The 16,686-nt window shown below is 36.6% G+C and overlaps 1 protein-coding gene across 5 annotated transcripts in view; it reads left to right on the top strand.

The window, feature by feature from the left end:
- ATP2B1 (ATPase plasma membrane Ca2+ transporting 1) overlaps positions 1-16,686 on the top strand; it is a 60,438-nt gene that overhangs the window by 26,968 nt on the left and 16,784 nt on the right. For all 5 annotated transcript variants that reach the window (XM_019006632.1, XM_015627491.1, XM_015627489.2 and 2 more), the window contains exons 3-11: positions 3,536-3,733; positions 4,558-4,812; positions 4,893-5,018; positions 5,396-5,539; positions 8,447-8,485; positions 8,832-8,993; positions 10,325-10,539; positions 11,756-11,998; positions 14,352-14,593. In XM_019006632.1, coding sequence (XP_018862177.1) covers positions 3,536-3,733; positions 4,558-4,812; positions 4,893-5,018; positions 5,396-5,539; positions 8,447-8,485; positions 8,832-8,993; positions 10,325-10,539; positions 11,756-11,998; positions 14,352-14,593 — 1,624 coding nt within the window. The remainder of the gene's footprint in view (positions 1-3,535; positions 3,734-4,557; positions 4,813-4,892; positions 5,019-5,395; positions 5,540-8,446; positions 8,486-8,831; positions 8,994-10,324; positions 10,540-11,755; positions 11,999-14,351; positions 14,594-16,686) is intronic.

The following is a 16,686-nucleotide window of genomic DNA, read 5'->3' as shown; positions in this document are numbered from 1 at the left end:
CTGGGTACATCTGCATTTAGCATGTTTTAGCTTGATCTGCTTTTGAAGCCAGACTCCTGACTTCCAGACTCCTGAAATTATCAGTACATGAACTGGGTTCCTCTTACCAAACTGAAAGCAGCCAGCTGAACTACCAGTGAATGGGAGTAGACCAATTTCAGGATGAAGAAGTTTGTAAAACATGAGGAGTACAAACTTCTGTTCCTTGGCAGTTGTAAAGTACAGTGCATGTGTGTGAAGCACTGTAGTGTATAAGCTGTGTAACACCTCTCAAGGAGCAATAGGCTCTCGTTGACCTGTTGTATAGCATTGAAAGGCAGTTTCCCTTCTCAGTGAAAGGGGATGTAGTTTTCTACAACTGGGAGTTGAACCAAGAGTTATATTCTGTTGTACAATGATCTGCAAGGCTAAAGGCCCATTATTACCGCAAGCTAGGTGGGCATATGATTTTACATAGCCATGGGGCACTAGGCACCAAACAGCTCATATACTGCAGGATTCACTTTGTCTCTAAATGTAACAAACATGCAGGTTAACACACGGGAGCGATGAGTGTCAGCGTACTAAAACTCAAGGGCTGGATGCCCTTTCTTCAGATTGGTTGTGCTGTACTGAGGGCTGTGTGATCAAGGCCTTTCACTTTCAAAAGGATTTGACATTTACATGTACACTGCAATCGGTTACATACAGTCATTGACTTAATAAAAGGGCACCATCCTTTTTCAAGTGCTCTAGAGAAGCTCATAAACACACCAAAGACTCAACAGTTGAGCATGTTAACAGGCTCAGAAGAGGTTAATTGAGTTAGAACAGTGCCCAACAGAGGTGTCATTTTGACTCTAAACCACAACACGAAATTTTAAGAGAATCAACCTCTCTGTCAGATAACCTGCTATAAACTTTTGGAAGGTAGTACCAGAGAGCTCTTGTAAAGGTCTCCACTTTTGTCAAATTCGAACTGTAAGTATAGAAAGGGAGACTAATGGAAAAAAGTCTAGGGCAGATCTTGCAGAAAACTGTTATGTGCTAGGCTAATAGTAGCTCTCTAAAACCTTGTATGTATATCTGCCAGGCCCTGTGACAGTTTTTACCAATCAGATGCTTTCTTTATGACATGCGACTCTTACCACTATGTAATTACTAGTGGCTTCACAGGAAAAGTACAGGTGGTTCTGACATGGTACACAGTGGATGAGTTCAGCTTATTCCATTTCTTGCTGTGAAGTTGTTGACAATGTAAGGCAACGTCTGTTTTCAGTGAAAATTTCAATCAAACTTAGCTGATTTAAAGGAGAAATGGGAGCAGAGCTTTACCAGTATTACTTAAAAAAAAACACACTGAGCAGACTTTACTGCTTGCAAGTATACAAATGTGCAAAATTAATGTTTGACACATGTTTAGTAGCAAAAGTCTGTCGTATTCTGGACAGATAAAGATATTTCTAATAAAATTTGGATATGAAGCATTGGTATGGTCCCTTGGGTATTATTCTTCAAACTTAACCCCAAATAGCATAAATTACCCTAGTTAAGGCACCTAATGAAGAATGTAATGGCAGCAGTTTCGATCTCAGGACTGTAGATTGTGAACTGTGAAATTGCCAGCTGTGTGGTAAATGAAGCAAGTTCAGTAATAGTGCATGGTGTATTATAGTGTACGCTAAAAATACAAATGGTTTTTGACTGTGCTAGGCTTATTTACTAATCTTCACTAAGTGGTTCTGCTAGTAGCTTGACTTTATATAGCCTCATTTGGAAACACTTTTCAATCTTCAAAGAACTTTGCTGTACACTTCTGATGTTCTGCACTGTGGTACCCTGCAAAAGGAGAAAGAGAGTGATGTTGCTAACATTACGTAAATAAATTTCCAGACTCTGCCATGTCAAAGGAATAGAGAAGTAGTATCTTTTGCAAAATAGCAATATGGCCCAGCCATTTGGAATGTCCACATTGTCCTGAGTTTCTGTAGATTCTGTAATGTATAGCTTGATTTTGAAAATAGACTTGCCGTGCTCTTTGTGTTGAGAGTGAAAGTAAGCACCTTAAAGCTTGAACTGCAAGAAGTGTAAGGTTATGGCTAATGAGTAGAATTGCTTCTTTGTATTAAACCTTCAAAGTCATGAATTCAAGGTGAATTGAAGACTGTTAGAATAAATGTAATTTATCATATACTCAGATTATGTTTAATTCATTTCACTTTTGAAAAGATCTGCACATAGTTTTCAGTTAAGTTGTTAGCATTTAAAATTGAGTTTTGCAGTTCAGTAGCCTTTTCAAAGTGTCCTGAAATATGTGATGATTCCAGGAAATGTCTGTTAGAGGTGTTTAATAACCCCCCTTATTATGAAAGCCAGCTGCAGTGGCTGCTCTTCTTAATTACTTCGTATGTTTGCAGTGCCTTTATCACTAATCAGATGGGTTAGCTACTAAAAAAATTGCTAGTAAGAAAATAGTTGCCTTTAAGCTGGTGCTGATCATAACCTTGGGGTCAGTGTGATTGAAATATCCAGACCTTTGCTTTGAACATGCCTTGAATGTGGCAATTTTGATTGGAAAAATGAGTTAGTAGTTAAATTCTGAATGGTGGGTTAGTCAGCTGGAAACTTCTAGAGGAGTAGCCAGGAGGTGTGCTCACAGAAGACCTTGAGTGCATGACCTTGCACTGAAAACACTTGGTGTTTCTTTATTTTTAAGATCTTGGCAAGCTCTTGAAACATGCTATAGCCTTTTGTGTAGGCCCCTCACTCTTGTCTGCTAGTGTCCCTTAAGGATGGTACAAGAATTGAGACAGAAGGACTCAAATATGCCATGTAAGAAAGAGGATGGGTACAAAACTGAGGTGACAGACCTGGCACAGTGCTAAACATGGGCTCTCTGTGTGAGAGGAGATGGAAAGTGAAGCTTCAGAAGAGCAAATAACTACCACCACTCCAGGTGGATGCAGCATCATAAATCTTTCCATATGATGCCTGCAGAGCTTCAACTACTTTTAATAGTATTTTATATAATAATTAATATTGAAATACAATTATTATAATAGTTACATTTTTAAGTATAATAAACATCTCATTATAAATGTTACATTACTTTTAGGATCCTAGGATGTTGTCTCTGAATACAGAATCCCTACACTGGGAACCAGAGCTGCCTTCACGGGCTGTGGTCTTGCTAAAGCTTTATGGTGCTACTCAGTCTCAATAGTAGTAACTCTACTAATGATCTTGTCTTGCAAACTTGTTTACTTTGAACAAAGGTATGTGTGTTATTATTACTCTGTTCCTATGTCATATTAAGTGACATATTAAGCAGGTAGACCATCAGCTTTATTTTGACAAGGTGAGAATTGTAAAATATAGCTGGCTTTCTATAGTGACTCTGATTTAAGGGTATTACTTACGTAATTATGTTTGAGATGTGGCTTTTTTGGTATTATTACTGAAATATGGAGTGGGACTTGATTCCATGAGTGAGACAGTTCTGATGTGAGGGTGAAATGTGTGCAAGTGTCACTAACTTTATCTTATTGTTAAATAGGTTTAAGTGGAAATCCAGCAGATATAGAAAGGAGAGAAGCAGTTTTTGGGAAGAACTTTATACCTCCTAAAAAGCCAAAAACATTTCTTCAATTAGTATGGGAAGCACTACAGGATGTTACATTAATTATATTAGAAATTGCAGCCGTAGTATCCTTGGGCCTTTCTTTTTACCAGCCTCCAGGAGGAAATGAATCATGTAAGTAAACTTCTTGAAAAGTAGGTATCTACTTTTATCATTCTACTGACTTTCCTGGTTCAACATGCCTATACTGTAAATCTGATGAGAGACAGTAAGTCAGTGGAAAAGCAGCTTATTGTTCCTTATTGAGAGCACATTACTAGAACTCTAGCTTGCCTTAAAAGGGCAACATGAGATTTCCTTGGTCATGATCTGGAATTATTCTGACCAAAGGTAAATTGCAAGCAGCAGGAAAAGGGACTTGTTTGAAATCCAGTCTCCGTGCAAGTGGGATTTTTTTTTTTAGCTTTGCCTCAAATATTTAAGCAATTTATATTTTGTAGTCATGGGCTTTTTTTGAGGAGTCAGCAAGTCTTAAATTTTCCTTGATTTTGTGATATGACAGTGGTAACCTTATAATTTAAGAAATGAAACTATATTTCTAAACAGAAAATAAAGGGGTTGTGACTTGATTTAACTGAATTTGTGCAGTGATATCTGGTTTGTTACGGAGAGTGTAAAGTGGGATATGTTGACAAAACAGAATGTTGTTTACCAGTCTGGCATTCTTATGTCATCAATTAACAAAATAAGGACAGACAACTTTCTCTGTATCAATTTCTCTTGTGTTCAGGTGAGCAGGGTGGTTTAACTTCCTCAAGCTGCTCTAGCTTTCAGGTTCTTTAGCTTCTTTGTGTGTTACCCTTACAGAAATAAAGGTAAAATTGCAAAGAAGGTTAGCATGGAAAATGTTCAGCAACTATAAGCTTTTTGTTTGCCAAAACTTTCATTGTTGAAATATCTTTGTGAACTTTCTTAAATCTAAAACCTGTTTTCTGCAGTATGTGGATCAGTAAATGTTGGTGAAGAAGAGGAGGAATCTGAAGCAGGTTGGATTGAAGGAGCAGCAATCCTCCTATCTGTAGTTTGTGTGGTATTAGTAACAGCTTTCAATGACTGGAGTAAAGAGAAACAATTTCGGGGATTGCAGAGCCGTATTGAACAAGAGCAGAAATTCACAGTCATCAGAGGTGGCCAAGTCATCCAAATACCAGTAGCTGACATAATTGTTGGAGATATTGCACAAGTGAAATATGGTAAACATGTTTTTAAAGTTGAACTTTCTTTTATTTTTAAAAAAGGAACTGCAGTCAACAAACCCAGTGATCTCTCGTAGGTGACCTTTTACCGGCTGATGGTGTACTCATTCAAGGAAATGATCTCAAAATTGATGAAAGCTCGCTGACTGGGGAATCTGATCATGTTAAGAAATCTCTGGACAGAGATCCTATGCTGCTGTCAGGTGTGTAGCATTTGACAATTTTTGGATAAAGTAGTTTGCTTCTATGGTAAGCTGGTTACTTAAAATTTTGAGGTTAAACTAGCAAATTGGTTTTTTATCTGGGTTGACTCCTAGAACTATCCCAAACCAGACCATGAAGTACAAAACTTTCTTGGAGTGATCAGACCTATAAAACTGACAAATATTTTGTGTAGTTGCTTATGGGTTTACTTTCCAGATTGCTTTGGCAGCTAAAGCTTTAGGGGAGCACAGTGGTACATATATACAGGTCACAGTTTTATCGAAGTCAAGTTTAAAAGATTATTTCCTCAAAGTACTTGTGTGCTCTGCCACATATCTGCTCATGTCTCAGTGAAAAACCCAATTCAATCTTTCAGGTACACATGTGATGGAAGGTTCTGGAAGAATGGTAGTTACTGCTGTGGGTGTGAACTCTCAGACTGGAATCATCTTTACCTTACTTGGGGCTGGAGGAGATGAAGAGGAGAAGGAGAAGGAAAAAGAAAAGAAGGAAAAGAAAAGTAGGCATATTAATCTTAAATACTTTGGCAGGGGGATGGGAGCGGGGCTGGTGATGAACTTTTGAATATTACTGGATAGAAACATGTTCCAGTCATCTAAAGCCAGACAGCCTTTTTAAAAACTCATGCCTTCTGTAGGTTTCATAGGAAAAACAACTTAGGTCCAGTGACCTGAGAGTACACCATTTCAAATAACTCTTGTCACATGGAATTTAGTTAAACTTCAGATCTCATTGATCAGTCAGAGTATGGAAAGTTTGCAAATCCTAACCAGCCGTACATACCATGTATAAATAGTTAAACTCCCATCTTGTGTAACTTCAAGGTGCATTGATGTCTAATAGCAAATACTTGTTTATGGAAAACAAGTTATTATGGGTTCAACCTTATAAGCATCTAGTTTTGCACTTGAGAAGTAGAAAATGCCCCTTATAGGGAGTTCTTCTATAACACTGGAAAGGGAGAAGCTTAGGTCTTTGATACTGTGGATAATCTAATCATGTATGACTGACCTTGATAAAAAATGAGCAGATATTTTCTGTGGAATTTTGGCATTTCTGCCACTCCTTTTCTTCAGAGCTCAAATTTTGAATGCTCAGAGATATACACAAGACAAATTCCTCATGACACTTTTCCTGTAATTCCTGTAAATTTAGTTTTTGGAAGGATGAGGGGCTTGCAACAGCATATTTTGGAGCCCTTCTGTGAAGAATGAAATGAGCTGTCTTCCTTATTATAGGGTCACTTATCTAACCTTAGCCTTTATCCTGAGAATCAAGGCATAGAAATGTTAAGCAGTAATGTTTTGATAGTACTGCTCACAAGGCATGTTCAGGACTGAGCTTCATGGTGAAAATTTTTCATGAAACCATTATGAAGTCTTCTGGATCAGACTAAGTCTGGGGCTTCTCAGCACTAGAACCAAAAATTAAATTATAAACCAAAGTATACTATTTTTTATCAGAGGGGTACAAGACAATGATGGAAAATTCACACAGAAATGTGTTTGAGATTCTCAGATACCTTCAAACTCAATAGGCAATTGCTAAAATGCGTTCTCTGTGCAGGAGATGGAATTGAAGTTTTTTTGATCTTGTCCTAACCCACAAGTAATTTACAGTTCTGACCCTTCTTGAAACTTGGAAAAAAAAAACCCTAGTAAATTTCCTTACCAATTAGAAAAATTGTTACAAGAAAAATTGAAAGTTCTAAGTTAGTTTCAAGCTCAAGCATGATAAGGAAAAGTAAAAGCTGCCCTGTGACACTTGCAGTCATTAGTGTGAAACAGTTGCCATCCTGTGCTCTTCCCTTCCCAGAGGAAGGGGAAAGAAACAAACAACAGTACCAGATGCTACGGGAGATGCAGAGAGGATTATAGCTTTTATTAATATTCTGCCTGTGTTTATCATTCTAAAAGCAGAAGTCTCTTTGTCAAATAGTGTAGCCTAGGACCCAAACACTTGTGGGGTTTTTTTGTCTCCCAAGATAGACAGCTTCCTCTTTTCCTTAAGTTATGTGCCTAATGAGATTCTCCTTGATAAAACTCAGGTTAAACTAAATTAACTTCTCTGTGAATGTTAAGGAGATTAAAGGGACTATATTTAGCTGGCTGTGTATGGCATGGGTCAGAGTGAAAGCAAATGTATGTACAAGGAGTTACAAGTAACTCAAATGTAGAACTGCGCTCTTGAAAGAGGAAGAGGGGAACAAGGGGAAAACAAATACAAAATTAGGAAACAATGATGAGCTCTTAAGAAAACTGAGGTGGCATCTTCCAGAGAAAGTGAACATGTGCTCTTTTTTGTTGTTTATTTGGGTTTTTTTTTCTTTTTTTTTCTTTCCTGTTTCCTGTTCAGCTGTTGTGAGAACACTGGGAGAAATCTTATGTGTAGAAATCAGACTATGTCTACAGTAATGGTGTAGTGGAAGTATTAAATGTCATGCCAGACAGGCTGCTTGATAATTTGGTTTTCTTCTGCTGGAATACTCTTGCAAATTTTGGTCTTCATAACCTAAGGCCAAAGAACTGGTGAACTACCAGTAATATTGAAAATGTTTGGGTTTTGTTTTAAGTTCCTCAATTTTGTGCTTTCATTTCAAGTTATCACAAACAGTAATTATAATCCTTGCTTTCTCTACTTAGAAAGAAATATGGTTTGTCACTCGCTAAGCCCACAAAAAAAACACGTGACGTGTTGGTCTTTCGACTACTTTTAATATTTCACTTGTTAAATTCTTTCATTATTTCACTGTCTTTCTTTATGATCTCTTGTTGAGCCCCATTTCTGAACACAGGTAGGAGTGATATTTTATTATGAACTTGAGCTATTCTCACAGTGATGTATGGTATGTTGTCTACATATTATACTCATGTTTGTGTAAATAGGGTTAGCATAGATCCAGTAATCCAGTGCTGTACCTCTGCTAAGCTTTGCTGTGGATTTATGAATATTTTATACTACAGTAGCTTCTGCAGTGTTGTACAAAAGCACTGATTCTCAAAGTGAGACCCTGCAGTTTATTTACAGAGGTACTGGTGACAAGCATTGGAATAACACATCAAGACAGAGGCCACCAGAATCGCTTAATTGTCACAAATATCTTTCCTAGAAAAATGTGTCAGGAAGTCTTTTGTAAAGCTTTCCTAACAAGACAGAAGTGTCAGTATCAGTAATTTGTGCAAATTTAACCATGGTACAATAACACTGCAGCAGTCTTGTATGAGAAAAGTCCAAAAAGTGCCGTAAGCTGTTTCTGGGAGCTGACTTACATGTTTTACTTTTTTCTTTTTTTAAATGCAGTTTCTTGTTTTAGCAGAGTAATGTAGTTATTATGTAAAAAACATAAATAAAATAATTAATTCTGCACACTCAGCTTAAAACACAACTTTGTTTCCCTCTCTGGCAGGTAAAAAGCAAGATGGAGCTGTTGAAAACCGTAACAAAGGTAAATGCACCTTCTCTGATTCTGTCTTGCAAGTCTCTATTTCCTAAGAGCATAGCTGATGAATACAGACTTTCCTATAAAAATGCATATTGAGTCCTTAGATCCAAACTGCTCATGGTAAAGATGGCATAAGTGAATCTGCCCCAAAAAAAATGCTTCACTGAACCTGCTATTCCATCACCCATACGCAATACACTTCTTTAAACATGCATGTGTAGTATGGCCTCTCTGGATACAAGATAATGCTCAGTGCTATTATATTTAGTGGAACTGGGTATTAAGCTTTTTAGGTATCCTTGATTTGGGAGACTCACCAATGACTAAACTTTTTTTTTTGATCTTCTAGCTAAAGCTCAGGATGGTGCAGCCATGGAAATGCAACCGCTGAAGAGTGAGGATGGTGGAGATGGAGACGAAAAAGACAAGAAGAAAGCAAACTTGCCAAAGAAGGAAAAGTCAGTTCTCCAAGGCAAGCTCACAAAGCTTGCAGTTCAGATTGGCAAAGCAGGTACAATATCTCAGTACTCTTCTTATGTTGATGTCATGTTAAAAAAAGTTGGAACATGCATAGTTTGTGAGTAGATAAAATAATTGAACCACTCAAAGCTGGCTACTTAAGTGCAAAATTCTAATGCATGTAAGTATGCTGCTGTGCCTGGGTATGCTGGCAGCCTCTCAGGCTATGTCATGTGGATGGCTTTTATTGTTCCTTAATTTAAATAAATTCAGGCTTTCAAGTACCAGCTTATAGGAGGGAAAATTCCAGCTTCATAATATTGGACAGCTGTTATGAAAGATCTTTCTAGGCTAAATACAGCATTTAGCAATATACCAAGAGAACTGTGAGTTGAGTGAAGTCTGGAAAATGCGGTACTATCTCTAGTACTTTCAGAGGCTTAGAATTTTCCACTTTACATATGCCTTGCTGATACATAATGTTTTTATTGACTTCCTACTTTTCTATCAGCTAATATTCAGCTGCCTTGTAAAAATATTTGGCAGATTGTTGCTGTTGAAAGTAGGCTGAAACAACAGTGAAGTTCAGTATGAAATTTAGGCCACAATATCTAGTGTGTAGTGGTTTAATTCAAATATTTCAGGATTTATTTTGGTTCAAGTAGAATAGTTGAAAGGTTCAGGCTGTAAAGAATTTCAAAAAGACTTGTAGTCCAGCCCACAGCTCAAGAAGGGCTGACTTTAGCGTTTGCATCATTAGAGAGTTACAGCCTGAAACTGAGCAATGAGCTTTCAGGTGTAACACTGCAGTTCTCTATGGTGATATTAATTTTTCAGTGAGTTTAACCAATTCCATTATATGTTTACTGTAAACTACTGTCCTTGTCAAAGAATTTTTCCATATCTGCCAAGAGGTCTTGTGTTTTCCTTTATGTACCTTTTGACCCATTGTAGTTCCCCACACAGCCTTAATACTCATCTACTTCATGTATGGATTTTCCTGTCCTCCTGCTTTGAGACTGCACTGAAGCACTCTACTGAATCAGTCAGCATAAAATTGGTGAAGGCCTCCTGAATTTTTTCACTTCTTGTTCTGCTTAATCAATTGACTTTACATATTGGTCTGTCCTGTTACTAATTAGCCCCATCCTTTCCAATTAAATTGGAGGAAAAAAGGGAATTTCTAGGTGAAATGCATGAGGAAGTACATGCAATGGAAGCTGGAACACCTCTGAGAACTACCTCAATGTTTTGACTTGCCTGTTTGAAACCTTAGTTCTAAAGTAGCTTATATAAAGGCAGAGGTATTTGCATGTATCCATAGTCTGTATTGCCATATTGTTGAGATAATTTCTTAAAACTGTTTATTCTCTTTTTAACAAGGTTTGTTGATGTCTGCAATCACAGTCATTATCCTTGTGTTATATTTTGTAATTGATACCTTCTGGGTTCAGAAGAGACCTTGGCTTGCTGAATGTACCCCAATTTATATTCAGTATTTTGTGAAGTTCTTCATTATTGGAGTTACAGTCTTGGTGGTGGCAGTACCAGAAGGTCTTCCACTTGCAGTCACTATATCTCTGGCTTACTCTGTTAAGGTAAGTGGGTAGAGGACAAATAGATTTTTTTTTAAGGTAGGTGGATATATTCATCAGCTGTTAAATGCAAACTGAGTTATGCTGCATCACACACACATGCATATATATCAGACTGGGAAGAAACTTTTCTTGTTTTTTGAACTGCATATGAATTCTCCTGCAGTACTTTTTCTTCTTTCAAGTGAACATTTTCTTCATCTTTGAGTGAATACCTGCTCATAAGAACAGTGAGCACTGCCAGCCTTTTGTCACCAGCTAAAGATGAATGGGTTCAGAATGTAGCATTGTAGCATTTGCTTACAATAAGCAGATATCTTAGAGGTTGTAAATAAGAAACTTTTCTGAAAATCTGAACTTCTACCTAGCTGATATGTTAAACAATTGTTATGAAAGCTTCCAGATTGATTTTTTTTTTTTTAAAGACTGAATAGCGTAAAGCATTTTGTTTTCTGCTTATTTTTCAGCATGTTTTTTAACTTAAGCTCTTTGTGTTCTTAATTTTCTTACTGCATCAGCATGTTGAGACTGATTATTTATCTAAAATCTAATTGTAAATATGATGCGTGTTTAGGATGTGTTTTAAATTCATAACTTAAGCACTTACTAATAGTGGCCTTATTTTACCACTTGAAATTCATCCTCCTCTTAGAGGTGAAAATACTATACAAGCCTGTTGATGAAAGAATTTAAATAGATATTTAATTTATGAAACTCATGTAATTCTCACTGTTCTAGTTGAAACATTAGGCTCCTACTTAGTACTTTATTATGTCTGAATCTAGGACCTTTGAAATCTGTATTATCTGATCTTCAGACAGGTAAAATAAGCGGTATTAGACTTGTTTGCAAGAAGAAACACTTTTTAAACATTATATCTGGTAAAGCTCAAACCTTACCTCTTCTCCATTTTTAAATATCATCATAAACTCTGCTCCTAAAAAGTCTGAATAGTATCTATAGTCAGTGTGACCTGCAGGTGCAGGAGATTAAGACTGTTTTTATTATGTACCTTGTCCAAAATAAAGTTTACTGTGACATAATAGGCTTAGGGGAACCTATAGAAAGTGGCAGCTGCAAGTTCTTCCTGTGAAATATGCCAGAAGACTTAATGACTGAGTGTCTTCTGAAAGTGCTGTGTAAGACTGGACCCCATAAATGAGAATTTCTGAAGTGAAGAATGGTCATGGATTGCTGTTAACTGCTTTTATTTCCTTAGAAAATGATGAAAGATAATAACTTGGTGAGACATCTGGATGCATGTGAAACTATGGGCAATGCAACAGCTATTTGCTCAGATAAAACAGGAACATTGACTATGAACAGAATGACAGTGGTCCAAGCCTACATCAATGAAAAACATTATAAAAAAATTCCAGAACCAGAAGCTATTCCAGAGAAAACTATGGCTTATCTTGTGACAGGAATTTCTGTTAATTGTGCTTATACTTCCAAAATACTGGTAAGTGGATTTCTTCTTTCCAATCAAGATAACTGAGTAGCTTCCTCAAAAGATGCAAATTATCTGGTGGCCACAGGCAGTTTCAGTGTAAATGTGTGTCACAGTGCAGGGTAAGGTATATTTTGCACCTGTAAATTGCTCAACCGTTCATTTGAAAGTCAATGGGAAAAAATTAGTGTATTTCAGTTAGAACTGATAATTGAAAGATAAAATCTCAAGATAATTTCAAGTTCAGAGTTGTTTGCTTCTATAAGTGGGGCTGTTTACCCCATTTTTCTTGGATGGATTTGAGTGCTACTTAAAAATAAATATTAAACCAATTAATATTTAAGAGTAGTACATTAAATAAAATATAATGAGAAAACGTAGCTACAGGTAAGGACTTTAATGGATTTTTATTACAGATACTTCTGTATAAGTTTGTAAGCTTTAGAATTGTAATGTATTTGCCAAAATTTTGTTTGAAGTGTTTTGAAATGAAAAAGGCAAAATGTTTTGAAAAGAAAGACTAATGGACTGCTACATATTTTAAATAGTGGATTTTTTAACATTTTGTGTGCATTATTTTCTAAAACTCTAAACAGAGCTTCCTTGCTGTAGTAATTCCAACACGTTGTATAACTTACATTCCTTAGGCAGCAAAAATGATAAGTAGGATTTAGTAAATGAATTAGCATTTAAAGATTCTTTAGAAGCCTCTGCTATGGATGTTTTGTACACAAATGACAGTGAAAACTCAATTCAAAAGCTACTTATTGGCTAATAAAAGTGGTATGCCTGCAAGAATTTCCACAATAGCAGTACTTGAGGCAGCACATAAAGTTTGACAGCACTGATATATCTGAAACAAGATGAAAATACTATGAGTTACAGCACGTGAGAGTTTCACAATCTGTTTTCTAAAGCTCTTTCTATATCAAGAAAAAGGTACCTGTGTGTAAACTGACCAAGTCCCTTATTACTACAATTTTAAGTGAATTACGTCCACTGCAGTAAAATTAGTCTGCTTTACAGAACCAGAGAGGGCTGAAAGGGAATTCTTGAGAGCCTCTGGTCCACTTCTCCTGATCTAAGCAGAGTCAGCCAGAGCACACTGCTCAGGGCACCCACTCAGGATTTAAGAATCTCAAAGGATGGAGCATTTGCAACCTTTGGGCAGCCTGGTCAAGTATTTGATCACCCTTAGAGAAAAAGGTGTTTCCTTATCTTAAAATGGAGTTTCAAAAGCTTCAGTTAGTATTATGTATTGCCTGCTGTCCTCTCACTGGGCACCACGAGGAGGTCTGGCTAGACTGTCCTTACCATTCAGGCATTTAATGCACACCACAAAGTGTCTCCCCCAGAGCGTTGTCTTCTCCTGACTGAGCAGTCCCAGCCCTTTCAGCTCATCCTCATACATCAGGTGCTTGAGTCTCTGTATTATCTTTGTGTGCCATGGATGCTCTTACTCCTGGATGTTGATATCTCACATAGTGGGGCACCCAGAACCAGATGTCTTAAACCAAACATTAAAGTGAACGTATTGAAAGTGCAGCTACGGCCAAATCCAAAATCCTGTGGCTCTGAACAGTGAAAATGGACCACTGACTTATGATTAATGTAATTCAGCTCTAGCCACTTGAAATGTCAAATTGAGTAAGTGCTTCTCCCTGTTTTGCTGCAAAAAAACACTGCAGTGTTATAGGTATATGAGCTCAAATATTTTGAGAAATAATTGTTTACTTATAAAACTAGTATGTGCACATCCCACTTTGTTGGAATAAGAAACTTTTTCTTGTATTAAAGGATTGGAAACTTGTTTCTGAACTCTCTCCAGTTAAATAGGCCATGGCCTGGAAAACAGAACTTGTAGTGAGACTTAAGAGGCTTAAAGACTTAGTTTGTTCAGAAGAAAGCTAACAGGTGATGTGGTCATAGTCTAAGTCATTGAAGAATTATTTCAGTAGAGGATACTTGAATTTAGCAGAAATAATGCCATTTAGCTTGCTAAAGTCAGTCTATGGGAACTCTAATGTACTTTTAAAATCCAAAATAATTGTTCAGGGTCTACACTCGATTGAGCAGATAAATATTTAAAGAAATGGAAAATGTCTTTTAGAAAGGTCATGTTGGGATTGATACAAACTTAATGGGTGTTTTCTGAAGGATTGAAAGCTCCTAAATAGGTACAGAACTTACTTTTAAAAAGCAGCAGTATGACATCAGCTCATGACTCATAGGAATTTATAAAATAATTACAGAAAAAAGGAAACCTCCCCATCCCAGAACTAAGTTTGTCCTTCCTTGTTTTCTATGTGCTGTGCTTCAGTGGTTTATAAGTTAACCTAATCCCTGATGGTTCTTGTTCTTGCAGCCTCCTGAAAAAGAAGGTGGCCTACCACGCCATGTTGGAAATAAAACTGAATGTGCCTTGCTGGGATTGCTCTTGGATTTAAAACGTGATTATCAGGATGTAAGAAATGAGATACCAGAAGAGGATTTGTACAAAGTGTACACCTTCAACTCTGTTAGAAAATCGATGAGTACTGTGTTAAAAAACTCTGATGGCAGTTTCCGGATATTCAGTAAAGGTGCCTCTGAGATAGTTCTTAAAAAGTAAGAACAACTACTGTTGTGATTCAGCACTTAAGTTTGGCTAAATGTTGTGATAGGTGGGGAGACTGACATGCTAAACATTGTGACATAGTCTGTGAAATACTTATCTCTCTAATCACAGATAAGAGCAACAGTCCTATACTCTTGTGACTGCAGTTTCACAGCTTGTCTCCTTCAGTTGTTTGAATTTTTACAGTAAGATGGGCCATTAGAACTTCAGTTACTTGACTTCAAACACCTCAGCCCTACCCCTCAAAGTAACAAAAAAAACCCAAAACCAAAACAAACAAAAAACAAGACAAAAAAACCCCAAACAAACAAAAAAAAACCACCAAAAAAATAAAGACATGGTCATGCTTTAGTTAAACTGTTTTATTTTAGGTGTGGTTGAGCAAAATGCCTTCTAGTAATATCCCATCAGTTGATTTGCCTAAATTCCAGGAAGGGCTTGTACCTTTGAAAAGTGATTACTTTTAGCATATTACTGCTTAGACGATGCTTAGATGATCATTTTAACAGGAGGCTGAACTAAATGTTCAAGCAACTTGAGGGGTTTTAATGTGACAAAGCAATTGCTTCCTTATCCATCTGCCCACCTATAAAGGATTTATTAGAATGAGATTAGACTTAGTGGGCGATTAGGCACCACTGGGACAAACCTTTATAGGTGGTAAGTCAGCTGTGGTAACTCCTAACTAGGTGAGGAGAGACGTCAAACATGAATGCATCAAGTTCTTCAGGAACAGCATTTGGTAGCCAGGCTATTAGTTTTGATTCTAATGTCAAACTGTTTCTAGTCTGAGTAGCACATAGGTGATATATTAATCAGTTAAATTTAGATTTTTTTTGCTTGTTAATAGCTCCTCAAATCATTATTTAGGAAAGTACTAATGTACTAAAGAAAAAATACGAACTCTTCCTTCTCCTCAGCTTTTGTGCTGAGTATGAAGTGTCAATCTCTAAAGGACTCTTGTTCCTCTTGATATGGAACTTAAAATCTATACTTTTTTTGCATAGCTAGATTTTAAGCCAAACCTTATCAATGAATAGGTATGCCTATATTTACATCACTTCCACCTTCTGAAGTATTTTGTAACTTACAGTATTGGACAACTAAACTGTAGAAGTTGCTAGAACTCAGTCATCCCTGACTCATGTGGTCCACTTGACTTAATAACTGAAATAAGAAAATAAATAAGAAGGGCATTTGGAAAAGAACAAGAAAACCTGGACTCATTTGGATGCTGTAGGAATAGTGTCCAAATAGGAAACTACTTCAGAGTATGGTCTGAATAAGACAAAGATTTAGTCATCAAAAGCTGCTTCCTATGCAGTACTTGTAATCTGGTTTGCCAGTTGGGCTGCTCCTTCTCTATTGTAACATATGTAACTACCCTTGAACACTGAAAACTTAATCATGAACATTTCTAAGACACTAATGAGTCACTAGTAGGTGTAGAAGAAATGCAGAAACTTTTTCAAGTAGAGCACTTTCTTTTTTCTTATCACTAAGTCAAGTGTTTGAAGTGAGTTTCAGTGTGGTCTTTGCATAGAACTTATTTATGTGTATTAAGTCATTTTGGAATGTTTTAATTTGTCAGCAGCCTTATGATTGCAGCTAACACTAGATATCCTCAATGATTGCTGACATTTGAACAGACAAGTAAAATCAGAAAATTCACATAGACTTCAAATTTCAATTATGCCATGAATTTTGAAGCTCTAAGGGAGCTTAATTTTAATTTTCTGTACGATGTGGAAATTTTAGGGAATTTCCTAAATCTTTGGACTATACACTTAACTGTAACACTTGACATATTTGCAGTTCTGCAAGGTCTGAACTTAATTAAATGAAAGTAATGAATTCCATATTTATTTAATTTTCCCCTGGTGCTGTATTAGTACTGATTTGTAAAACTAATGCATAATGGTGTTACTTTATGGCAAAACCTTGTGAAAAACACATGAGCAAGATTAAATTTCTTGTTCAAAATTGTTGGTAGTGTTATATTCCTGGCATCAATATTAGTATATAAAGTATATATGCTGTCTGTGAAAGCAGTGGCATCTTTGGCATGAAGAAACAATGAAGA

Source organism: Parus major, chromosome 1A (assembly GCF_001522545.3).
Source record: "Parus major isolate Abel chromosome 1A, Parus_major1.1, whole genome shotgun sequence".
Lineage (NCBI taxonomy): Eukaryota > Metazoa > Chordata > Aves > Passeriformes > Paridae > Parus > Parus major.
This window is presented reverse-complemented; position numbering and strand designations above follow the sequence as displayed.